Source organism: Emys orbicularis, chromosome 10 (genome assembly GCF_028017835.1).
Source record: "Emys orbicularis isolate rEmyOrb1 chromosome 10, rEmyOrb1.hap1, whole genome shotgun sequence".
Taxonomy (NCBI): domain Eukaryota; kingdom Metazoa; phylum Chordata; order Testudines; family Emydidae; genus Emys; species Emys orbicularis.
In genome coordinates, this window is record NC_088692.1 from 88,813,525 (window position 1) to 88,840,738 (window position 27,214).

The 27,214-nt window shown below is 45.6% G+C and overlaps 1 protein-coding gene across 1 annotated transcript in view; it reads left to right on the plus strand.

Moving 5' to 3' along the window:
• ADAMTS7 (ADAM metallopeptidase with thrombospondin type 1 motif 7) overlaps positions 1-27,214 on the plus strand; it is a 135,436-nt gene that overhangs the window by 14,564 nt on the left and 93,658 nt on the right. The window contains exons 4-11 of the mRNA XM_065412189.1: positions 3,490-3,686; positions 5,054-5,137; positions 6,070-6,194; positions 8,077-8,226; positions 12,101-12,244; positions 22,453-22,597; positions 23,349-23,441; positions 25,012-25,157. Of these exons, the coding sequence (XP_065268261.1) occupies positions 3,490-3,686; positions 5,054-5,137; positions 6,070-6,194; positions 8,077-8,226; positions 12,101-12,244; positions 22,453-22,597; positions 23,349-23,441; positions 25,012-25,157 (1,084 nt within the window). The remainder of the gene's footprint in view (positions 1-3,489; positions 3,687-5,053; positions 5,138-6,069; positions 6,195-8,076; positions 8,227-12,100; positions 12,245-22,452; positions 22,598-23,348; positions 23,442-25,011; positions 25,158-27,214) is intronic.

Sequence of the window (27,214 nt, forward strand, 5' to 3'; positions counted from 1 at the left end):
CAGGCACTGCAGCCCTAAACCACAAGCCACTGATTGCCGTGTTTTTCTTCTTACTCCGATGTGAACTTTCTGCTTTGTGGTGACTGTTTGTTTTCTTGCAAATATCAGTTGTTGTGACTTCGCCGCTGGTTGGACTTTCAGAGTGAAATGGTGGCTCCACTGAAGTCAGATTCTTCCAGAGCAGTGGGCTTCCCACATTCTTTTGGAATTTAGGTGGGGATTATTTGATCTAGAATAACTGATCCAAAAGAGGAGAGACGTGAAGACTCAAATCAGCAGCATCCCTTTCCAAGAACAGAGCGTGCCTGGAAAGACCTGTGGCCCCCTCCATCTATGAAATAGTATTTTCCTACCTAACAGGTGTTTTGAGGATAAACACATTAAAGATTGTGAAATGCTCAGTTACTGTGATAATGGGGGGCTATGTAAGTATCTTAGACAGACATCTCAATTGCCAGGGCAGGAAGCAAATGGTACATTATCTACCTTGTGCGCCAAGGCAGAAAGGTTTAAATGCACAGTTCATTGGTTACTAGCTCACTTGGAAAATTTGTAGATTGGATCCACTGCAGAACAGGTGAGACCCTCCAAAGCTGGTCCAAGAGCCCAAATCTTCTCAGCACTTGCTGCCACAGAAAGTATCATCAGCACAATCACGCGTCCTTCCGACACTGAAGGAGACGGACAAGGGTTGGTTAAGAATATTACCTAATATTCTTCACATCCTTACCGTGGCTTCTCTGTGGCTGTGGAGCGTAGTAGAATTCCTTCCAAGGTGAAGTAGGGTGCATGGTACAGAGCAGCACCGGACAGGAGCTGCATTTTGTTCCCCGTGCAAGGTACAGTAGATAGCAGAGGAGCAGTAAATCTGTATGTGATGGGTAACTCTAAGACATTATGAACATACTCTGAACATATTGTGGGCTTGATGCAGGAATCACTGGGTGAAATTCTATAGCCTGTACCATGTGGAGGATGAGACTAGATGATTCATAGATTTAAAGGTCAAAAGAGTCCACTAAGATCATCTAGTCCAGAGGCCTCCAATCTGTGGGGCGTGCCCCCTAGGGGGGCATGGAGGAATGTCGGGGGGGGCACGGCTGGGGCCTGGGCCAGCATCCACGGGGGAGGAGTGGGGAGTGAGTGCCACCCAGCTCCACTCCTGGCCCCGGCCCCGGCTGCTGGCCCCGCTCTCAAGGCTCTGCTCCTGGCCGTGGCTGCTGGCCCCATGCCCGGGACCCCAGCTGCTGGCCAAAGCCCCTGGACAAGGCTCTGCTCCTGCCCCCAGCTCTGTCCTAGCCTCGGCCCCCTTACCCCTGTCTGCATCCCCCCCCCCCCGGAGCCATGACCCTACTCCTGGGCTCGGGGGGGGGCATGGACAGGGGTAAGGGGGGGCATGAGGTAAAAAGTTTGGGGACCACTGCTCTAGTTTGACCTGCATAACCTAGTCCAGAAAACCTCACCCTGTGACTCCTGCTTCCAGGAATCCATTCCCTCTGGTCGCTCTAGAGCACGTCTGTTAGAACTCTGGGTAGTTTGGAAGCTTGTATCTTGACCCAGCAGAAGCTGGCCCAATAGAAGATATTACCTCCCCCACCTTGTCTCTCTCATATCCTGGGACCGACACAGCTACAACAACACCGCAAACAATCTTTCAGAAACGCATTCTAGTCCTGATTTAAAGTCTTCAGATGATGGACAATCCACCATATACCTAGGGAAAGTTGTTCCAGTGGTTAGTTACCCTCATTCTTAAAAATTTGCACTTAGGACTGAATTGGCCTAGCTTCAGCTCCCAGCCCTTGTCTGATAGATTGAAGAGGTCTCTATGTCAGAAGTCTTTCCCCATGTAGGTATTTATACACTGTGGTCAAGTCATCTCTTAGCCTTCTCTTTGTTAAGCTAAATAAATTGAGCATCTTTAGTCTATCATTACAAGCAAATATTCCTTTTGGCCTTAAAAATCTATTAATTTATGATACTGAATGAATGAGTGAATCCCCCGGGGCCTCGTTTGCCCAGATGATGATGCATGTAAATTTCTACTAGAGTATGGACTAGTAATTTAGTCCAAATCACACTTTGGAAAAGAACATGTAGAAAATCTGTAGGATTTCCATTACTCTGGTCCTACCACTTTGGATTATTAAAGGGGCTGATTTTATGTATAAAACAATACCCAGCAAGGTAATGGTACATTCACCACATATATTGTTTTCTGCCATTGCGTCCTGCTGCATACAGTGAACATACATGTACAGCAGGGTGAGTATTTAGGATGGTGTTTGCAGTTAAAATTATATACACACTTCCTTTGGTGTCCAGAACTCCATGTTTTCCCAATTGCCCCACATCATAAGACCCACATAAGTCAAAGCTTTACAGCAAAGTTTGCAACAAAAATGAATTCTAAGTAAGTTATTTTCATTAAACTTCCATGATGATATCTTAGCACTGGAGACTTCTCAAATTATCTGGATATTTGGGATTCTTTAGGACTAGAGGGCAAACTTTCTCTCATTATTTAAAGCACAATGCAGACGGTTAACATGGACAAGTTTATTGTTAGTGAAGTAATCCTGAACCTTTCGAGCCTGGACAGAAAAGCAATTCCAGCTATTTATGATGCGGTTAGTAAAGCTCTTATTCAGCCTGTGATTGACCCTGACACGGGGGCAGCATCACAGGAGAAATCTCCACATGAGACTGCCCAGTTGCTATGTGTAATTAGGCCCATTCAAGCTTCCCTTCAGCATCATGCCATCTTTTTTCCCGTTTTTTTGCATGAACGCTCTTGCTGTCTCTCCCCAGGGTGGAACTCCTGGTGGCAGGCCCAGGGGATTCTCAGTGGAATTCCATCTCCCGTGCAGCCCCACAAAGCCTGAGGTGACTTTTCTAGCTTGGTCAGGACCCTTGGAGACCTTTAGGATTTGGTGTGAGCCATCAACCCAGTTTATGGGGCAGTGAATTTATTGTATTAGGGAGCTGTGTCCCCTTGGCAGAACCTCTGGTGCTGCATGGATGAAAACAATCCATATTGTTCAGCCACTAGTTTTACTGATCTATCACGTATGTGCCCAGACACTCCTTGATGGTTGCATAATAAATTGGTATATAAATAAAAATATTAATAACTGTGCAATGTAGGTTTCCTGTTGCTGTTTGAGTTTCTCCATGACCCGCGTGCAATATTCCAGGGCAGAGTTCCAGTAAAAGAACTTGATCCAAACCCACATTTGGATTTCTCTCCAATACGCTAATGCCACCAAGCAACGGAAAGAGTTCAGAGGCCTTTCTTCTAAGTGGTCTTTTGAACATGTGGCTCGACAGAGTAGGTAAGAGTGAGTTAATGGTCTATGAGTCAATGGTCTGTGTCTTGAGGGCTCTAGTGGCTTGGATGGGATTAATTCCTTTAAAAAAAAAAATCCTCTTATATTCCACCAAGCTTTCAGCCGTTATCGAAAGCCCATTCCTTTCTCCATTCTTCAGAATCTCTGCAAAGCCTGGAGACATCTGAGAAACGGAGAGAGAGATGGGAACAGAAACAGCAGAGGAAGCGAAGAATAAAGCAGCGCTCCATCAGCAAGGAGAAGTGGGTGGAGACCTTGGTGGTAGCGGACACCAAGATGGTGGAGTATCACGGAAGTGAAAATATAGAAAAGTACGTGCTGACCGTAATGAACATGGTGAGTTCTGGGTTCCATGACCGTGAAATCCACTGGTGTCCTTGGAGGCCTAAATGTAACCCATACAGGTCAGTGGCATATACATAGGTCATTTGAATTTCCAGGGTTCAGCCCTTTCCAGTGATGCCAGTTGCTTGTGCAGGGGAGGGAGGCTGTGGCTAACGCTCCCTTACTCCCCCATGCATGCATGTACGGCAACTGACAGTTCTCTGCTTGATAAATAAATGCAAAGCAATAGCCTGCCCTCATTTTGGGCCTGATCCTAAGCAACTGGAGTCAATGCAAAGATTCCCATTGACTTGAGGGAGCTTTGGATCAAGCCCTTCGTGCCCACGACTCCTGAAGATTCCAGTGTTAGTGCCACACGTCAGACAGGAGCTGCAGAGAAGATGCAGTCATGTTTAGCAACCTCATCTAGAAACAGCTTCCTGCAGCCCACCAAATAATGCTCTGAGCTGGGGCCAGCTGACCCGGGACCGAGTGGAGTACTAGCCTGGCAAGCACTGGATACGTGAATGGCTTTCCTAGGAATGTGTCATTGTGAACAGTTAAAGGGAAAGAGGCAAGTAAAGCAGCCAGTAATAGGTGATGAAAAACCCTGGCACAGAACTAGGAGAGTGTATGTTATGTGCCGTAGGGGCTGTAATAAAAGTCACATGCAGGCTCGAAAAGTTAATTACAGTAATTGCATTCAAATGCTTCAACAGCGAACATTGCTGCTTAATCTTTCGGAGCTCAGAGACACATTTAATTGGAAGGTAGGTGGCAGCTTGGGTTAATGAGCTAGCCCTTCGCCTCCAGAGACCCACATTCAGTTTTGTCTGAGGTCACAAGTGAAATGAACTTCATGATCTCAGTCTAGTCACCTGGTGGTATTTGCTCATATCACCAGGCAGTTTAGCATAATTTGGCACAATTAGCCTGCTCCTCTTTTGGGACTGAAATAACACCGTTCTGGATGTGGCTAGTGATTCCAGCAGAAGATGGTGGGGGCAGAAGACTTGGGTGCAACATCATTTGCTCCATCAGTAGTGACCAAGTTGGAACAGTTCCCCTTGAGAAACCATATACAGTCATTACATCGTGTAAGCACATCCCCACGCACGTTTTTGGTTGAAATTCACAGCTCTAATGATTTCCAGTAGCGCTATAGGCATGTCATTAATGTTTAGGTCCAACTCTGGGTCTGAACTTCCTTAGTGTTGGACCCATCCCTGATTCTAAGGAACTTCTGATTTGGGACTACACTATCCAACAGTGTCTTTTAAGACCATGCTTCTCTATCCGATGTGTTTACCATGAGTATTGCAAGCAGAGTGATTGCTTTCTCCCGCCCATTATTTTCTTGGCTGTTTATATTTCTGCAGGTGGCAGGTATATTCCATGATGCCAGCATTGGAAATCCTATCAACATTGCAATAGTTCGTCTTATCCTGTTAGAAGATGATGAGGTAAAAAGAAAACAATGTGACTAATATTTTTGGTCCATTTCCATCTTGGCAGCTCAGTATGCTTCTGTATGGTCAGTTGAGAACTGGCCATGAAAGCCCATAAACTCTCACTTTCATCTCATGTGCATGGCCAGAAAGATCTTGCACAGAATAAACACAGGCACTAGAGACTTGATGCTGTGATTGCTGCATGGGTGGGATTTTCTTGGAAGCCAGCGTGAGTTCCACAGGCAGAGACGCTGTAGAATCTGGCCCTTATATTGAGAAGTAGCCACTTATTAAGTAGTTCTTAAAGGATTCCCAACAAAATACAAGTATCATCCTCCCCATCCAGCAACCTCCGGGAACTAACCCTACTGCCTACTGGACATGCTCTTTTGCTCTTGGCAGCATTTCCATTCAAATTAGAGGCGGGATGGCTCCACTCTGGCAGAGATGTGACTGTGAGTTAGGGTGTTTCCCAGCAGATGTTGTAGTCTTCTTTCTAGTTTCCAGAATTGGCTTAGTCCCATAGGAGCATCCCAGCTAGCAGCACTGAATGATGAATGTGAAATGCTGGTTGTTTGTGCTTCCCAGCTGCAGTTATCATTCTCAGCTAAGTCTGAAGTTGCTCAGCTGTTTGATCTGTTTCCCCCAGCTGTGTCCTTGTAAAAGATTCGGCAGCCTAATGGGAATATTTTCCTGCAGGTTTTTTTAACTCCCTTCACTAGACTGTCTAACATTTCCACTTGATCATAGTCAAATGATAGTAAAAAAGAGGTGGATTCTGAGCTCAGCTATGTGGTGTAAATCTGGAGTAATTCCATCTAAGTCAGTGTAGTTACTTCCCATCTGAATTTGGTGTAACTGAGATCAGAATCTGCCTCCAGTGTCTCTAAGTGACAAAAAGGACAACACCATGACAGCAGACTTTTACTTTTTTATGTTGGCAGGAGGATTTGAAAATCACCCACCATGCGGACAACACCTTGAAAAGTTTTTGCAAATGGCAGAAAAGCATCAATGTGAAAGGAGATGCCCACCCATTGCATCATGATGTAGCTGTCTTGCTCACCAGGTATCCTGCTTCGTGCTTTCTGCTTGTGCTAGCTCTCTGGTTTCAGCAATTTACCAAGTAGTTAGAAATACCTACAAAGCTGGGAGATAGAGAGAGACACTTGGATCTAATGTGTGAGAGAGAGAGAAAGAGGAGGCTATTTAAATTCCATTTTCCTTATGTGGGCCCTTTTTTGACATTTACACATGTAACTAGAGATGCAACCTGCTCTTTTGAGATTAGCCTATTCCCAAAATTGGCGCTAGCCTCAGAGTTCAGATCCAAATCTGGAATATGGATTCAAATTTACCAGCACCTGGGGCTGTTAAAATGCAAGGTTTTGGTTTGACCCCCTCTCCAGTTTCCTGACCCCCATCGGGGATGTTCACTTGTATAAACTTGCCATTTTGTCTTATGGATCAAGGCAGGGATTTGCAAAAGAGCATCAGGGAGGGTGCCTAATTCCCAGTGAAATCCTGTGGGATTTGGGCACCTGGATTCTTTAGGCTTCTTTGAGGATCCAAGCCCAAGTGTGTTTTCCTTATGGGTAAGGGGTACAGTCTGCTGGTTTTAAGCCACTGCAGTCTGGTCTATGGTGATATCAAGTTGTTTCAGTAACTCCCAATGCATTCACAAGCATGGCATCTCCCCCAACACCCTCATTTTCTCCAGGAGATTTACTTTGCAATAGAAATAAGACACTGCAGGGCAGTACATGCCTGTGGGGTTATTGTTATTGTTCTTCTTGGGTGGCTGTAGTCACTGCCATAGCTACCTGGGGTTGCCGTAATCCCCCAAGAAATGCACCGGCCTGTCGTGTCCCATTGCTTAATTATTCCCAGCCCCAGCTGTACTGTTAAAGTGGAATTAATGTAACCAAGCTGCTTTTGATTTTAAATTAATCAGGCTCCTTAGTAAGCTTGGCTCCCGGGAGAGCAAATGGAAAAAGAGGGTCATAAATCTATTACATTCAGATGCATCCACTCTTTGTTTCTGTTTAGCCACTTAATATGTTGTCACCTTTTATATACACACTATATATGTTACAGCTGGGTTAGTAAGATACTATGTCATGTCCCAGGATGGAACGCCAGCACCCAATCAGCCATAGGCTGCAGATATAATTGCACTGTGCAAATTGTATCCACCAGGTACACAGCAGAGAGAGCCTACTACACCTCTACCCCGATATAACGCTGTCCTCGGGAGCCAAAAAATCTTACCGTGTTATAGGTGAAACCGCGTTATATCGAACTTGCTTTGATCTGCCGGAGTGCACAGCCCCGCCACCCCAGAGCACTGCTTTACCACTTATATCCGAATTTATGTTATATCAGGTCGCGTTATATCGGGGTAGAGGTGTATATTGAAGTGAGACCAGACTCCCTTCTACTCAGGGAGACGTTTACCATCCCCTACTCCCGGGGTCAACCTTTCAGAAGTGATGTGCCGAGTCTTCATTTATTCACTGTAATTTAAGGTTTCGCGTGCCAGTCATACATTTTAACGTTTTTAGAAGGTCTCTTTCTATAAGTCTATAATATATAACGAAACTATTGTTGTATGTAAAGTAAATAAGGTTTTTAAAATGTTTAAGAAGCTTCATTTAAAATTAAATTAAAATTCAGAGCCCCCCAGACCGGTGGCCAGAACCCGGGCAGTGTGAGTGCTACTGAAAATCGGCATGCGTGCCATAGGTTGCCTACCCCTGCCCTACTGAATACAAACCTTGCATTGCTTGCAACGTTCGGAGTTCCCCTTTCAATCTAATTGCTGACCCCACTCTGGAGTTTTCAGACAATAGTTTTGCTCAGTTTTATTCTGACACTTTGGAAGATGCTATGATTTAAACAACCGATTTGTCCCGTGTGTGTGTTTTGTTTTTTCCCCCTGAATGTAAAAGGAAAGACATCTGTGCTGCAATGAACAGGCCTTGTGAGACTCTGGGTCTCTCTCATGTGTCAGGAATGTGTCAGCCTCACAGAAGCTGTAATATAAACGAGGATACAGGACTTCCCCTGGCTTTCACCGTGGCACATGAACTCGGACACAGGTACTTAGGGATTTGTTTAATCTCTTTCATGACCCCTCTCCTGGAAAGAGACACTATTCAGCTCTTACTTTAAAGAGTGCAGGTGGTACAGAAAGTGGGGAAATATCCATCCGTACTCAACCTTGCCTTACGCAGGCAAAACTCCCTCTGAAGTCAGTGGAAGTTCTGAGTTTACCCTGAGGGTTTTGCTCAGAGAGTTTCATTTTTAGAACTTAGTTATTTTCTGAGTTTAAACTGTCTCTGCACACTCCCAGGAGTCCCAGCTCAGTTACGTTCATATGTCAAATCCAGTCTGACTGAACTCAGTGTCTTTGACTTCAAGGCAAGCTGAGTGGTGTTCTGTAAATGGGCTGGCCCTAGAGCAAACTAGAATTTGTGAAATGTTTTGAACAAGGCTTTTTAATTAGGAATTCTTCAAATGTAGTTTATTTATAGAATTGGCGGCAAATGTTTGGTTTGTTCTCCCAACCTGTTTAATGCAATTAACCTTTGGAAAGGTCTTTTAAATACCAGATTAATACAGCTCCAGGAAACCATTATATATTTTAAATGTTAATTTCATTTCATATTGTGTATATCACATTTCTGTGGGTAAGTATATATTGTCTGAAGTTTCATTAAATCAGTTTGGTTCAATAGTCTCATCTTTTCCTTGTTTGGGTTTGCAATAAGAAAGACTACTTCAAAATTCTTTTATATTTACATAAAAATATATACCTTAAGGAAAGTACCATATATTGATATATTCACTGACTTGCATTAAACTTTGGATTCATTGGTCCATTAATTAAATGTTTGCTTTACATTTTCCCCTTCTATGGCCCCATTGGGTTTGATATCAGCTATACCACATAGATCCTCTTCTTTGCAGACAGTATTTCTTCCACATTATTGCAATTACATTTTTAGCAAATGCCTCAGAGATATACAAAAGTGAATAATGTGTCAGATTGGCAACTTACAGACAGCTAGCTACAGCTGTAGTAAACCGCAGCCTTTAAATTAAGTAACACTATTTACTGTGTGCTTTGTTGTCCCTGTCAGCACCTGGATTCATTGACTTTTATATCAGTTGCCCCTGGGAGCTTTCCATATTAGATGTAGTTACTGCTGACAGTGTGTAATAAATACATTTCTAAGTCCATGCATTTCAGTGAGTGGGAAAGCAACAATAAAGGAATTATTAAGCTTGGCAGTTGTGCATTTGCAAAAGCACAAAATGAACCATTTGTGGGAAAAAGGAGCTAGGCAGTGACTCCCCAAGGTTTCAGACTGTGAACAGCATGTTCCTGTACGCCAGTGTATGCAGTGATTACATGAGACAAATATTTGTTCATAGAGAACAAATTGGAAACAAGCTAATTTTCGTCATCATCTTTAGACAGTTGGGCTTAGCCAATCATTCTTGCACTGAATTCTCTGGGCCTCATTCTGATCTCACTTGCACAGGATTTAGGCCAATGTAATTCAACTGACTTCAGCGGGAATACTCCAGACTTACACCAGTGTGAGAGGAGCAGCAGGCCTCTGGGTTGGAAGGACGTAGAGTAACTATGGAGAGGAGATTATGAGGCTATATCCCCTTCATTTTTGTTTGTGGGCAAAATTTTCAAAACACCTAAGTGACTTACAGTGGGGCTTGGTGCTTTGGAAAATTGTACCCTGTACTTTTTGGGTTTTACATATATCAGACAAACTCACAGGGCCAATTTTAAGTGCATGCCACCACTTGGGACTCCACACTGTGGGAGCCTTGCAGTCTTGCCAGTGTTGACTCACCGCCTCACTGCAAAAATTGGGCAATACTGCAAAAAAAAAAAAAAAGAGCTGCAAGTATCTGCTTGAATTTTATCCAACTTTGCTTAGTCTGCACTCAGTGCCCTTTGTGCATTCACTTCTCAGGATCATTTGTGCAAGCGCGTTTTACTGGCAGCAATATTCACAGAAAGTACATTGCAAAGTTGAATGCACGAGCAGTTGTGGAAACCAAATGTTAAATTCATACTTGTGGCTATAGCATACTTGCCCAATCAAGGAACAGAAACAATAGCATGTGACTTATCTGACCAATCATAACTAACCAAATATAGATCTAATACAGCAAGAATCAAATACTTTCTGTGGTGTTAAAAAAATAATCACATGAAAGTGCATCAAATTTCAAACAACTAAATCTGAGGAAATTGTGAACTGCTCACAGATGTTGTCCAGTCAGAAAATGAGGCTAACAGGATCATCTGTTGCGTATTATCCACTCAGCTCTGCTTATGGTATGTGCTGTCCTGGTCTCCACCCTGCCCTCAACTGACAGGCAGCAAACCCACCTCATGTCCACATCTCCATTTCCAGCACTGAAACTCAAAATTGCCTAGGGAGGTGGTGGAATCTCCACCATTGGAGATTTTTAAGAGCAGGTTAGACAAACCCCTGTCAGGGATGGTCTTCAGTGGTTCTTAACCTTTACTGCAGCCTGCACCCCTTTGGTTCTCAAAATATGTTCTTGCACCCCTTATCAAAAATTGTTGAAGTACGTCAGTTCTTTAAACCTAGATATAGCATAACTATAGAATGAAAGAGAGAGAATTATATATTTATTTTAATTTCGCAGTAAAATTAAGAATACATGAAAAATTACACACTTTTTTTAGAATTATATATTTATTATTATTTCTTTACATAGGCAACAAATCCTGAATTTTTTCCTAGCATGGCAGGGGCACCATCAGTGCAAATTGATCCACACACATCAACCGTTATCCAGGGCCGCCCAGAGGATTCAGGGGGCCTGGGGTCTTCGGCGGCGGGTCCCGGGGCGGAAGGACCCCCTGCCGCGGGTCTTCAGGCCACTTCGGCGGCGGGTTCCAGAGCGGAAGGACCCCCCGCCGCCGAATTGCCGTCGAAGACCCGGAGCGGAAGAAGCTCCGGGGGCCCGGGCGTCACGAGAGTTTTCCGGGGGCCCCGGAGCGAGTGAAGGACCCCGCTCCAGGGGCCCCAAAAAACTCTTGTGGGGGCCTCTGCGGGGCCCGGGGCCTGGGGCAAATTGCCCCACTTGCCCCCCCCTCTGGGCGGCCCTGCCGTTATCTTATGCTTAGGTTTGATGAAACAAAGTAGCTGTACTTACGTGCCTGTGCTCAATTTGTGTTTTCGATGATTTCCCTTCTAAAAAAAAATCGGACATGTCTCGCACCCCCAGCGGGAGTGCGCGCCCCAGGTTAAGAACCACTCTAGATAATACTTAGTCCTGCCATGAGTGCCGGGGACTGGACTAGATGACCTCTCGAGGTCCCTTCCAGGCCTAGGATTCTATGTCTCCAGGCCTTGCTGCAGGCCCTGCATAAAGTGCAGTAACTGGGGGGGTTCCCCACATCACCCAGCTACCCACTTCCCTCCACACATGGATTAGTTATTGGTATTACAGTAGTGCATTAAGGCCCTCACTGCGACTGGGGCCCCATTGCTCTGGGCACTGTCTATACACCCAGGAGTCCCTACCCCACAGAGCTCACAATCTAAATAGACAAGGCAGAGAGGGGGAGTAGCTTGCCCCAACTCACACAGTGGATCAGTGACAGAGCCAGAAACAGGTCACAGGTCTCCTGGTTCCCAGTCCAGGGTCCAGTCCATTGAACCAGTTGGGTTCACACTGACAGTGGTGTAACTTTTATTGCATTGGATCTGGCTTCATTAAAGTTGATGACGAGGTAAAGTTTCTGTACAGAGCAGTGGTGTGTTAAGAACAGAGTAACTGGGAGACACTGTCGTGGGTCTTTGTAATGTAAGGCTTGATGTGAATGTGCTAGAAAGCAAAGCACCTGTGTGGTTGTATCCAAGCATGCGGCTCACCTCTCCTTTGTGGGACTGTGCTCTTACACAGTTTTGGGATTCAGCATGATGGAAGCGGCAATGACTGTGAGCCAGTTGGGAAAAGACCTTTCATCATGTCTCCACAGCTCCTGTATGACACCTCTCCACTCACCTGGTCCCGCTGCAGCAGGGAGTACGTCACACGATTCCTCGAGTAAGTCCCCCACCCTCTCTCCTTACCTTCCTTCGATAAACTGTGCTAGCATCAGGGCTCATCAGTCAGTCAGGAGCCAGGCGCCATAGTCAGAGGGGGCCTGGATGAAATGGAGAGCTGCACTCAGAGCAGCAGGTACAGAACACACCTGATTGCTACTGGCTGGCCGCCTTCAGCATGGGCTTGGAGCGGCTGGGCTGCCTAGTCACTGTTAGGAAGTTCAAGGACTTGAGAGTGGAAGGAGGACAAGCCTTATGTAGGGGTGAGGTGGGAATGGGAGTGGGGGTGGAGGTAGGTTTGCCCCGAGGAAGAATTTTCTGGAAGAAGAACAGGTCTGAATTGTGGGTGGATTTGGGGCCTGTGTAGCCTTAATCCATTCACAGCAAGACCAACACTACATCAAGACTTGGTAAGGACACAGGGCCTTCAGAGGTGGCTTATCTCATCTACTGATCTCTCATGGTTAACATTCTCGGGATGCATTTTTAATCTTCATTGTGCTCTATTTTCAGTGCCTTAAAAAGGGAGCTGCAAGCCCTTTGTTAATGGAGGAAAGGCTTGTTCTTTTTCACTAGCGCTTCTGGTGATAACTCCTCAGCCTCTGCTGTAAATGGGATTTTGACTTCTTGAAGCAGTGCTTCTCACCGAAATGCAGCTTGAAAGGGCTTTCCGTCTTGGGCGTGGGTCATGCAGAAAGGACCATTCAACAATGAGCTGCAGATGTTCTTGATATTGGCATATCAAGGCAGAGAATGGGACAGAGGGTTGGGACCTTTTGTAATTAGCAACCAATGTTTCTGATATTCTAGGACAGTGTTTCCCAAACTTGGGATGCCGCTTGTGTAGGGAAAGTCCCTGGCAGGCCGGGCCAGTTTGTTTACCTGCCACCTCCGCAGGTTCGGCCGATCGCAGCTCCCACTGGCTGCGGTTCGCTGCTCCAGGCCAATGGGAGCTGCTGGAAGTGGCGCGGGCCGAGGGACATACTGGCTGCCGCTTCCAGCAGCCCCCATTGGCCCAGAGCAGCAAACCGTGGCCAGTGGGAACTGCGATCGGCCGGACCTGCGGATGCGGCAGGTAAACAAACCAGCCCGGCCCGCCAGGGGCTTTCCCTGAACGAGCGGCGGAACAAGTTTGGGAACCACTGCTCTAGAACATGCATCACCTGAAACCTTTCCGTTGTCTTCAGCGAATGTTGGTGCCCGACGTGCTCTCTGTCTAATGAGATCTGAGTGCAGGAACTGGGGGTGAGTGGAAATGTGCAACCTCATTCTTCCCCCATTTATCGTTCATTAGCCCTCGTGTGTCCAGACTCCAGATCACTGGTATCTAATTTTGACAGCTGACAGGGAACCGTTTGGGGAGTAGAAAGGAATTTGCTTTCGGACAGCACCTTTCATAGTCCATGTATTCCCAAGGGGCTTTCCCAAATAGGGAGTTAGATGATGGGACTTGGGCACTGTGGAGACAAACAGAGCAAACACCGGGGCCCAGTTCTCTGAATTGCTGGTCCCCACCTTGAGATGCAGACAGCTGCCCTTCATTCCCATTGGATCTCAGCATCTTGCCGAATCAAGCCCTATGTGAACGACCGTCCATTCACAGGACTGACCATTAGAGCCCTTTGTGGAGAGGGGGCGTGTTGGATTGGATGCTAGCAGTGAAATCCTGGCCCCATTGAAATCAAGGGATTATTCCTCTCGCTTACTGAAAAGAGAGCATTGGAGCAACGCCACCGATCTCCTTTCTAAACAGCCTCCTATTTTCTTTCCCACTGCAACACATGATCTGTGACTGCCATCCAGCCAACTCACTCTCAGGCTCTGGAGCTGTGTAAAACTTCAGTTACATTCTTTTCTACATTTCATTACCTTGTGCCATTGGCTGTTAATCCCGATTGCAAATGCACATTTAAATCACACAAACTTTCTGGATCACATGTCCTTATGTCATGTCACATAAACATGTGGTGTTATGCGGTAGCCTACAGAAAAGAACCCGGAGCACTATAAAATAATAGATGTTCTTTTGAATGTGTGTGTTAGATTGTTGCTCTCAGTGTAGATCCTTAAGATCCATCCAATTTTCTCTGTTTAATTACTAGTCGGGATACTCACAGGTGCAGCTGTCACACGTGCATGCCCAGAAATACTGGTTCTGCTCTCACTCACACCAGCGTCACTCCAGTGGTTTCACTAGAGTTACTCCTCATTTGCACCAATGCAAGCGAGAGGAGAACCTGGCTGAGATTCCAGCCATAGGGAGACATTGCGGTACCCGTGCTTTAGTTCATGTCATTTTCCCATCATACTGAACTTCACAATTGGAAGAGTAGGAATGTAGCCACTCTGTAGACCCTGCTCCCCACCCCTGCACAATATAAGCAGCAGCAGAATGCAAGGAAAAAAGGGGACAGCTCAGTCTGAAACGTTCCACCCCGCTACTGCCTCACACTGGCACACAGGATGGACAGCAATCTGGGGCCAGACAAGCACTCCAAGTAACAGAGTGCTTGTGATCTCTTCTTTTCTGCTTCTCAGGCATTCCCAGCACCACTGCAAATATGACATGAGGAAACACAGGCACTGGCTTGTGCCAGTTGCCTTTTTCATGCTCTTGAGACCTGGTATTCTCATAGCAAAGCTTTACCTTGCTTTACCCTCTGCTCTGCCCTGAGTGACTTTCCAAGGCAAACTAATTCTGTTTGTCTCTGGGCAGGAGGTATTCCAGGCTGTAGCTAGGCCGAGCCACATTCTTTTGTACAGCTGTTTATTTTTAGCACCACATTGCTGACTCTTCAGTTTGTTATTAGGTTCTTAAGACTGGTGCCTAGAGATTTACATCCATCAGTGAGTGCCTTGCATTGCTGGGACATTTCTCTTCATTATTGCAGGGAAAAGAATGAGGGGGCCTTCCAGAAGCAATGCTAGGGGAAATTGTAGGTGCATGCTCATCTGCAAGGAACTGAGCAGCCAGGCAGAAGGCCTAGCTATGGGCATGGCGTGAGGGTTGGCTGTGTGACTGATCCCCCATCTCAGGTACTCAGCCAACAGCTTAAATACACTGCCTTGGCCCTCAGGTAGTGTAAGCTGGTGTAGATCTATGACTTCAATGGAGCTATGCTGACTTTCACCAGCTAATGATCTGGCCCTCTATTTTTAACCTTCACTTTTAGAATAGGAATTTCCTGATCACCATAACCTTGAGCTGCACTTCCCAAGAAAGAAAAGGATCATCTGGATGCATTTCCAGTTAATTTCTGTCTCTCTCCTCCCCCAAGAAAGGCAGCTCTTCTTTCAAGGGGAGAGAACACTTCAGCAAAAATATTTCATTGTCTGTGACATCCCTCAGGCCAGGGAAAGGGGATGGTGTGAGCACAGAAATGTCTGTGTTGTTAGAATAACGTTGGCAGGAAAGTAGGGAGGTATAAGCCAAGGAATTAGACCCTCATGACCCGGGCTTGCTAGATGTGCCTGGAACAGTCTTTACATTGAAAATTGCACTGTCCAATTTTGCATAAAAGAGAGAAAAATCAATAAAAGATTTGAACATGTGAAAACAATTCGTATGTTAAATGGAGAGCTGCCCTAAGCGTGCATCCACGGGAATCTGCCTGTCTTGCTCGGAAGCCTCCAGGCCTGAATATGTGAGGGGCTGAACAATTCACATGAAGATCAGCAGCACTCAGCTGGGTGAGGTCCCAAAGACCAGAAATGGCCTCTCCCTAGTGAGTCACCTCTTCCTCCTCCCTCATTGTGACGAGATTTTTTTTTTAAAGTGACCAGCATCATTTAAATCTAAGAAATCCACAGTGAGTCTGGAGGAGGCTATGAATCTGATTGCCCCCAACAGTTAATGGAGACCCTCCTTTGGCTCAAGAAATAGCTCTGCTGCTCATGGATCCAAGGGTCGCTGGTTCAAGTCCCAGCAAAGCTGACTATTGCCGTGAGTAGTTCAAACCACCCTGTGGAATGGACCCTGGGAGGCGTGTCTGGCGGCTTAAATAACAGACTTAGGAAGTGATAGCAATTGTGCACTCACAATCAAGTGCATTGTTCAAGTAGGGCACCTATGTAGTTTTCTCCCTCTAGCCTTAGCAGAAGAGAGTATTAAGGCTCTTAGATGTCACCATTAAGGGGAGATGTTCTGTAGTGAAAGTAGAAGACTGACTTTACTAGGGGGGGAACGAACTGTGCCCGTTTCATGTCCCATCAGTGCCAGATTTCTCCCAGCCCTCTCGTTGTCTAGGCCAAGGTAGGGAGAATACTTTGGACAGAGCAACATAAGTACCCTTGGAGGTAAGGGGCTGGCTGCCGGTCTGACAGGAGCTGCAGCTCAATGACCCACAAAATGAGGGAGGATTTTGGCTTCCAAAGACGATGCATTAACACAGGAAAAGGGTTTCAAAGGCAGATGCCAAGAATGAGAAAACGAAGTGCTTGCTATCCTAGTGCCACTCCCTCTGTGTGATCCGAAAAGCAGGGGGCATCCAAAGGTTTCCATGTTGTGACGGCATTCTCTGGCTCGATGGCCATCAACTAGTCTGATCTCTTGTGCATCACAGCCCACCAAGCCCACCCGCACACCAACCCCAACAACCGAAATGAGACCAAAGTATTCCAGCCCACAGGAGACTAGACTAGTATGTGCCATAGGCAGGGGGGAAGCTCATGGCATCAAAACCAAAATATCAGGAGTAATTATTCTTTGTCTGTTTGTTACAGTTATCTAGAGACTGAATGGCCATACCAAATGCCATGGAGAGATCAAGGAGCAGGTTTTTTCGCCCTTGTTCTTTCGACTGAAGTTTCACATCAGACAGTGAACAAACCAGTCTTAAGGAACAGCAATGCAATGCCATGGGTGTAGGTGACACTTAGAGTCCAACTCTTACAACTTGACTTGACACTGCACTAAATGCATTGTTTCCCTTTCTATAAAACACCCCGTTGATGTTTTTCCATGAGCAAGTAAAGAAAATAGCTTTGGAGCTGCCAGGCAGTGACTTTGCTGAACTCAGAAATGAATGTAAAGCTTGCAGCAGGAATATAATATTTCCTCCAGTCACATGATCAGCTCTTCATTTCATGCCAGTTCAGCGCTATAGTACTCACAGAAATCTAGACCTCTCAAGCATGGTCTAGACGACAGTGTCCTAGCTAGAATTAGACTTAGATACATGTGGCTGGAAAGACAGAACTAATTTCAAAGCAACAGTCTGTTTAAAAGTGTTGGGCACCTGTCCCAAAAGGAGAGTCGCTGGGAAGCTGCTTGTGGAAAAAGATCCATGTAATTTTAAATGATTGCGTTTTCAACGGGCTGCATGGGGCTGCAAAGCCAATGCTCTGTGAGAGGAAGGGTGAGGAGATGGGCAGCCTTACTGGGCAGAGACATTGTGCGTTAGGCCAAAGGGGGAGTGCTGTCTGGGACCGGACTGGCTACACCCTTTGGAAACGTACAGCGTGTCTATCCTGGGGGTACACTCTACTCATTGAGTGTTGTGGGGAAGTGTATCTGACTGTGTGATAGGCTGTAACCCCATGTAGGGGGATGCCTTGTCTACGTGAGAACGGCGCGCCAGTTTCACTTAAATCAGTTTCTAAATCAATCTAGTTAAACCCCTGTGCAGATACTCCGATTTTGGTTTAAGACTGTCTTATTTTGGGTTAATTTAAACCTCTTCCCAGTCACCTTAAGTTAAACTGCTATAATCCACGTGTTACACTGAAATCAGAGTATCCAGGCAGGGGTTTGCATCAGGTGAATGAAGTCAGTTTAAATAAACTCCTTAAAATTAAACCGGTGACACTTGTTCATATAGACAAGCCCTTGGGTAATACAGCAAAAGCATTCGATGGCAATGAGAGCAGATCAGGAACATTCCAGAATTAAGTGTCCACAGGGCATCCTCTAAACATATCCTCATGCCTCACTGACTTTTACTAACCGCTGAAGACTTTAGCATCTGAAATACCACTGTCAACAACCCTGGTCGTCTTTGCTTCTTAGTAACCATAGAAAGACCTGGATGTTTCAAGAGGTAAAGAACACGAGCGATGAGCCTGGGGAAAGTGGCAGTGAGGAACATTCGCTCGTACTGCGTACAGTAGTATCCACGGAAATGCAACCTCCTTTAAAGGTTCCCTCCTCAGTACCTACCAGCTTCATTTTTGAGGGTTATAGCTTGGAGATGCAGCTCTGAGGGTCAGTGAGCTTTGGTGCTGACCATCTGTATTAGTAGGTCGTTGACATTAACTGTATGATGTATGAAGCACCAGGACATCTGCCATTAGCCCTGTTTGTGCCAATGAGGCCCTTTCCTGTAAGTGATGAAAGTGAGGCCATGACTTCCTCAGAGCGAGGAACTTGGCTGTGACCTCATTATACAGCTAAAAATCTGCCACTTGTTCCTGATGAATGTGCCATTGGTTGTACTCCTCCAGGGAGTCGCTGAGATGCTTTGCGATTGGAAGTGGGATTCTCTTGTAGCTCATCTTGAGACAAATGCATGGTACTAAATCAAGCAAATAGTGCTTGTCCTGTCTGTGAATGCTAATTGTGGTGGAAGTCAAGGGCGTTGTAAACCGACCTGAATTAAGACCCTAATGCTGAAGCAATAAGTGGTTGCAATTTTATAACAACTCCCCCAGGAGTGCTCTTTGCTCAGATTGTGACTTGGGTAAGGAGGTTCCAAGGAGTCGGGAGTTTAGAGCCTCATCAGGCTGTTGCTACACACATCTGTTTTACTATTGCACTTTAATAGCTGATTCCAGGTCATAAGGCTAGAGAGGATTGTGCAACCAAACCCATTCCAGCAGCAATATTGCAGGCTCGACCCTCTTACCAGTAAACTAGGAGTTACCCAGAGAAGCACCACTAGGTTTAAGTAGCCTAATGGTCCCTCACAACTCAAACAGGATCCTCTGGTCCATATTCCGTTTCTGGTGAAGCCTTTTCAGTTTCCTAAGACCAGCAGGATTTGGACGGATGTCAAGATTTGAGACTCATTGGAAGACGTTTTCTTTGCTATTACCTTGTTTTGTTACACATTAGAGAACTGTCAGATCCCCTTGCATCCCACCCTCATCTGCCCATTTCAAATGACAGATGTTTAACCCTATCCTTTCCTTATCTCCCCACCCCCATGGTATGTAGGTGCCCCATTCATATATTTAGTAAATTAGCATATTTTGCAGGAACAAATTATAACCATTTCCAGCAAGTGCATGTAACACATGTGCTTGCCAAGGGGCTTTGCCTTCTTCCTGCGCTGTGGGTATGAGAGCCTTGGTTTGCATGGGGAAAGCTAATCACTAAATTCTCCTTCCCCAAGCCAGTCCCGGAGTATACACACCTCCAGTACAGGCTAAGGGGGACATTTTTGCAGAAGCTGTTGTTAAAAGGACTGGAAGGAGATCTCTGTGTTTGAACCCCAGGCCTGTGCTCCAATTTGTTTTATTCTGGAAGAGTCAGGATGCTTCTGACTTGCTTTATCTAAATAAATAAATAAATACCAGCCAAGATGTTTTTAAACAGACAAGTGTTTTGGTGTAAGCTTGGTTCCTTAGAATGACAGAGTTAAATCCTGGCTCAAGGTCTGCTTCCCCACAGAGGAGACAAATTGACTTGCGTGCACTTTACTATGTGTGGGTCTCTTGGACAAGGCCTTCCTGCCGAGATCCCGTCTGCTTTGCATGGTTTTTGAACTCTTATGGCATTGGTTGCTCTTGAAAAACTACCTGTTTGTCCCCCATTTCCCCTCGCTCCCTGTGGTGCATGGTGGTTGATGGCTGCCCTTCACTTTGGAGGCAGCTGCATTTTAGCAGAGCTGACTATAAATGTGAACTGCATTGGGATCCTTATGTACTGAAAGCGCTGTCTACATGGAGGATGCTATTGCTGTTATGCCTTAAAATTTCCACTTCTCCAAAATACAGGACTTAAAAGAAAATTAAAGTTTGTCTATATAGCTGTTGAAAAGTATCTTCCAACTCCTGTAAACGCACCATCTCTGCCCTAGAATAGTGCACGCTACCGGTTAAACTATATCACCGCTCATTTTGCAATGCAAGCACAGTGGCATGGCTGAATACATAACTTTCTGGATATCCATGAAGCGCAAGGCAGGAGGAAAAAAACTGCGATGGAGCGGAAACCATTTTATTTGTCTTTTTCATCTCTGACTTTATCTCCTCTATGGGGTTAAAAATCCATCGTAACATAAACATCCTTAAAGATTTCTTTCCAATGCTGGTAAACATTTGTTTAAAAATATTTTGCCTGTCCCCTCCTGCTGTGGTGCTTTGAAACACCATTTGGATTTTGTTCCTGGATCTCATAAAACGGCTGCTAGTTATGTCTACATCTTGTGGTTCTGTGGACGTAAACATTGTCACAACTTGATGCTTGGTCTCCTACGCATACTGGCATCCTCTTGAGCTCAGCAGCTGGCCTTTCTTAAATAACATCGAGCGAGAACATAAACACGCTGATGCCTCACGACTGAAATAAATGCAGCAGTGCAAAGTCTTTTCCACACACTCACATTTGCGATGCCCTTACTTGTCCTACACCACATAGGAAGCACCCACAATTTATTGTGCTAATTTTAACTGGGACTAGCTTAGCTCTACCAATAGATTTGGGTCTGCTTAGTGGTTTGAGCATTGGCCTCCTAAACCTAGGGTTGTGAGTTCAATCCTTAAGGGTGCCGTTTAGGGATCTGGGGTAAAAAATCTGTCTGGGGATTGGTCCTGCTTTGAGCAGGGGTTTGGACTAGACGACCTCCTGAGTCCCTTCCATCCCTGATATTCTGTGATTCCCTCCCTGACTTGCTAGTAAAATATTCTGGCTGTTTATTTCCATGTTGGCACTAACAGCATCTCTCTAGCTGACCTGATTTTGCAGCTCTTGACCTTAAGCCGTGCTCCTTTCAGGGTAGCTGTGACAAGGAGCCTGTGCGCTATTATATTTTAAATGACCTGCAGAACTGGTGCTGTCTTTTCCATCTGATAGCAACCATTGCACTGCAATGAGCTCTCAGAGACCTTTAAATGAAACAGGTAACGGGAGATATTGTTCCATGGCTGGGGTGCGGGGTGGGACCGAGTGCAGGTTTCTTGAGTAAGGGATCTATAGACAGGGCTTCAGAAGCATCAGGCGCAAAGCCAGATGCTGGGAACAGGGGAAAGTGTCTCCCATAATAGGAACAAGGCCAAGAGCTCAGTGTAAAGTGCAGGCCGTCTGCATCAAGCCTGCCACCTCATCAAACTCTAAAGGAGCAAAACTAATAAACAGAGCAGAGGAAACCAGTGCTGTTCCATCTAGGCTTAAGGAAGGGGCCGCAGACTCAGACTTCCCTCTCAAATTAACCTGGTGCAAGAAAAACCCTGACAGCTGCTCTCAGGGAGGTGTAATTGTATAGCGAACATTTCTCATCTTGGCAGGTTAAGAATGTGTCCGAGCAGTATTTTGCTCTCCGCATTGTGATAGCTCATTTAAGCACAGTAATAACTTTCTTGAGTGCTTTCAAGGTACCACAGTAAAAACCAGGCTGCCTTCCCATCTTTGACAATGAGGTTTTAGGCTGGAGTTATTTGTATTCAGACCGATGAGTGGAAGCTTTTTCTTCTCTTGATTTAATGTTAAATGTGGGGGTCTCTGGTGAAGTTTTCAATGGGGTCTTGCACACAAAGTGGGCCATATCCTGGGAGTTTCACCACTAACTTCAGCGGGAGTAAAATGAAATTCTGAAATACTTTACAGGCAGAAATAGAGCAAAGAGGTAATGCTTGGGAATAGCTGTTCTCGTGCAGCCAGTGCTGGAAATCCTCACAGCCTCATTGGCTCAGCTGAGTACCTAACATTGAGCTCATTGAAACCTCTTGGGCTAAGTGAATGTAAATCCATTGACTTCTATGGAGTTGCACCCATTTTCACCAGCTGTGCTGAGTCAGCAACTGTGGTCTGGAAAGCCCGTGAGAACAGGCTCTCCCATGAAATCTCAGCTCCAGCAAGGTATCAGAGCAGAGAGCTACTGGCACTCACCAGCTGCAGATGACTCTTGGTTGCCATTCATGCACCAGAGTTACGACTCTTCCTTTGTTTTTAACAATTCTAATGTTCTACAAGAGCCTGTTTTGCTGGGTCTCTTCGTGCCCTACATTGATCCCCGTCTGCTTGATTCTGACTTGTCCGTTTCATGTTTGCAGTCGAGGCTGGGGGTTGTGTCTGGATGACCCACCTGCCAAAGAAGTGGTAGACTACCCCTTGGTTCCACCAGGAGTTCTCTATGACGTCAGCCATCAGTGCCGGCTGCAGTATGGAGCATACTCCGCCTTCTGCGATGACATGGATGTAAGTCGGGGTTGGGTGTTCCTGCAGTTTTCCTTTATGTAATGATAGAATTTGTGACTGCTGAGTGACAGTCTGAACAGTGAAAATCTTTGCATAGAAACTCACTCTCTGCTGATGAAGGGATAAATAAATCCTGCATTATGAATTGTTAGTGGAGAAAGGACCATTGTCATGTTGCCTGAATTGGGGGGAGGGATAGCTCAGTGGTTTGAGCATTGGCCTGCTAAACCCAGGGTTGTGAATTCAATCCTTGAGGGGGCCACTTAGGGATCTAGGGCAAAATCAGTACTTGGTCCTGCTAGTGAAGGCAGGGGGCTGGACTCAATGACCTTTTGGGGTCCCTTCCAGTTCTAGGAGAGAGGTATATCTCCATATATTATAGGAGAGAGGTAGGTTGGTTTGTTTGTTTGTGGAGCCCTCTGCTCCCAAAGCTCCCCTTCCAATAGATCCAAGGAGCCAAACTAACAGCAAACACACAAACATTCTCTCCTCCGGGTTTAAGGAAGGGTCACTGCAAAGGAGAGGAAAGTAAGGGGGCTGTATATGGGAAAGCGAACGTCCAAACTGCCGGAGAAAAGGGTGGCCAGAAGGGGAGTTCTATAGACAAAAAGGTCACCGTGGCTTTCTTTGCTGACTGATTAGATCAGTGGGATAATTCAGTGTGTGAACACGTTTCGAATAGGTCAGATTTGGGCTGGCCCTTTGGAATGCTCAGTAACCCCCAAGCTGTGTCCACACTTGTTTTCTGCAGAACGTCTGCAATACGCTCTGGTGCTCAGTGGGGAACACGTGCCACTCCAAGCTGGATGCTGCCGTCGATGGCACAAAGTGTGGCGAGAACAAGGTAATTAGAGTAAATTGTATTCGCAGCCACAGTCGATTCCTTCTCCTGTATGTAAGGGACAATGTTCATCACACTGGTTTATTATATAAGTCAAAAAATAGGACAAGTTGCAGAATGTAATTCCGCAGCATCGGAACTACAGCTGCGAACATACCTAGAAATGGATACATTCGGCTCCATTGGATTTGTGTGTTCTGGTCGTTATTTAAACGTTCAGTACTGTGGAGTAGTCAATCAGCGTATGCTTCAAATCACCGAGGCAGCCAGGTGCTAATGTTTGCCATGTCACGGCTACCGGCACAGCTGTGCCAAGGTGAGATCTAGAAGGACCTAGCTGCGTATATTTTTTCTGGTACATTGGGTGAACTTGCACAAGGATCAGCACACCTGTGAGGTGTGGGGGAAATGGGGGCTTTGATCTCCTCTGCTTAACTTTAAAGGTAACGGGTAAAATCCAAAATTTTGCAGGCAAAAATCCACCCCTGTCGGGATGCTTAATATAGACCAAGTCATGCAGTCCTTACTCTGGCACAACTCCAGTGGCTTTCAGGGAGAGATCTGCCCCAGTAAGAATGACAGGACTGGGCCTTAAATCCATTGAAGCAGCATAAGAGGCGGAGTCGTGTTTTGCTCCGTGACGCGTTCACATGGCAGCTGTTGGCCTTATGGGCCTGACTTTCCAAGCATTGCATATGCAACTGTAGCCTCATTCACACTCAACTTTCTTCCAGCCCAGCGAGTGCAGCTAGAACTAAAGAGGAGAATTAACAACCAGATCGAGGCCGCCATTCCACCTGCTTTTTTGCAGTAGCAGCACACAACAGGCAGAGAAATCCCTGTGTGGCATAGGGCTAGGGTAGCCGCGCCTATGCCCCCTCTCCAGGTGTAGAGGGCATGGCCAGAGAGCAGCCACAACCAGCCAATCCCTGGCTGCTCTAATGACCCTGTGTGGGCTATTCCCAGGGAGCACGTCACAGAGCAACGCTGAGACTCTTCTAAATTGCATCTTGGGACCAGGACAGTGGCTTCGGGTTCAAGTAGCATAAAACGGAATAACTGTAACATAAAAACATTTGCACGTCCCCCACTCCTGGGTAGAGCTAAATGCAGAATGGCTGGTGCCAATAATCTGGCCCTAAGAGTTTAGTTCAATTCTACAGATCGTGAAGGACTCCTGAGGCTTTCCCTGTAGAACCTACCATCTTACCCGTTCTCCATGTTAACCGGGTAACCAGCTGGTAGAGCCTTTGTTATGACACCAGAACCAAAGCATTAATCTCAGGCTGGACATGTGTTCTGCCTAGGCACTGCCAGGAAGCTGGAGTGTGAGTTGTGGAGAAATAGGTGTGTGTGAAACCAAACTAATCTTACTCCCATGTGCACACCTCCCACTAACCAAGTGTCCCGGTGTTTCCCATTGCGCTGTGATGCACACCGCTCTCGTTCGGAGTTCTCTTCCCTGTGCTGCACGCTCATCAGATTAGGGATTTATAAACGAGTGCCGGTTAGTGCCTTGTAAGAGTATTGTTAAACATCAGCTGGCCTCACTCTTGTCTGGGTTACTCCGCAGTGGTGCTTCAATGGAGAGTGTGTGCAGGTGGGCTACCGCCCGGACGCCATTGATGGAGGCTGGGGAACCTGGAGTTCTTCGTCTACTTGCTCTCGGACATGTGGTGCTGGCGTGCAGAACGCAGAAAGGCAATGCAACAACCCCACGTAAGTTAAGGCTCTTGCTTTGTCCAGGTGTGATTAGATTCATTAACTAGGTGACTTCATTAGGAAAACCCCATTTACAGCACATATCTGAATATCTTCTTATCATCTAGCAAGGTATGACCCTGCCCCAAGCTCAGACCACTTGGGCTCTGACCTAATGATGTATTGCACAGTGAAACAGTCACAAAGAGGTGACCCCAGAGAGGGTATTTTCAAATGCCATTAATTATATCTTTTAAAACAGCATACATTTGAAACAACACAAGCAGTTCAACTGATGGGGCTAGCTAGGAATCTGTGCAGTGGAAGGTCTGTGAATTGAGGGTTAGAGTTTTCTTTGTCTACCTTTACATACAAATCATTCGTGATTAGTCCAGGCAGAAAGCACCTGAAATCCAATTCAAAACAAAGGTAAAGATGAAGCACTTGTGAATGTAACACATATGCAATGTCTTTTTTAATGCCAAAAAGAAAAAATGTTCCTTTAAGCAGATTCAGAATCACTGGGGAAAATTCCAGCACCATTTACTGCCCTTTGTTCTCAATGAGCAGTTTGCATACAGGTTATAACAAGGTGTGTGAGCCACAACAAGAGGATTTCTTTCTGTCAGACTTTAGTGTGGCAGTGACCAAATATGGCATAACTTTCTAAGAAAGGTGGCCCTATAATCAAAGCATCTGAATAACAGACTATGGTGTAGCATTGTCTATTCCATGATTTCTGGGCTGACACAGCTGGTCCCCAGATGTCTCTTCCTTCCCCCACCAGATAACTGTTGGACGGTATTAGAAACAAAGCTTTCCCAAAGGTTACAATGTCAGAGCCTGTGACCCAAGGTGAGGAGCAGGAGTTATAATGAACCATAGCGACACAGTGGGTTTAAAGGATATGGGGCTATGTCATGCCATCAGTTCATAAGCAGAACTTCCCATTAAGTCTATGATGAGTTCTGCTTAAAAGGCAATGGCACCACCTGGGCAGAAGATAGGAAGGTTTTCTAAAATGAGACCCCAGAAAAAGTGCCAGGGCTGGTGGTAAAAAAGAGTGGGGATAAAGCAGGATAATCTGTAAAGTTGGGACTGCCTCCAAGCTCCTTGCAGAGGAATATTTTCACAATGGTCTGTCCTTCCAAATGAGCTTTGAAATGACATTCCAGGTTTGCAGAACTAACAACACAGACCTCACAATGTAGGTGCATGATTAACAGCATTCCCATCCTAAGTGTTTTAACGCACACCCCTGGTTTTCTTGAGGTCTTTTGAGTACACAATCAATCACAACCACAAGAGCAATTTTATGGTCTTTACTTATTTTTCAGGTGGCATTCAGCCTTTCATGGCTTAAGGAGTTTCAGAATCAGATAAAGGCTCTAATGAGCCCAGAATAGGTTCCCTGGTTAACCACTTTCATAAGTACATCATTTTAGCATGTGCAATTGAACTTGTTTAAAAAAAAAAAAACTTTATGTAATCTTGTTTCTAGGTCAAGAGCAAAGTTTATGTTTGACATGAGTTTTGCTGGAGGAGTGCAGTTGTCGTTTACAGAGTGTTTTAAACACAACCACAGGCATGTAGGAGCGCAAATACTGCAAAGCTGGCAAAGCTCACCCAAGGAAATTATTTGTTTTGGCTGCTGTAGGTAAATCTCTCTGGCCTTGCTTTTCAGATGGAGCGAACGCGTATATGAATAGGGTAGTTTTTCTTCTTTAGGTGTTTCCATAACCATAAAACATAAATTAATTTTATTTTCTTTAATTCAAGTTTCCCCTGAAGAAACTGTTCAGGGAAAATGTAACTTCCTTATGGTCATATGGAAATGCGCCATGGGAAATGTCATGACAAGCTCAAGTTGGCAAGGGGTTAAGAAGCAGGAAACAGCTACAAATAGTGCCCAGATGTGCTGGTAGCTTCCAGACAGAGAATAACTCTATTTACTGAAAAAGAGTTCTACTCGTTTAAAAAGGATTAGGGTTAGGGTTAGGGAAGGGTTAATTTTTTTTTTCTTTTTTTTTTTTCTGGAACAACCTTCCCATTCTACCCTAGAAAACAAGGCAGAG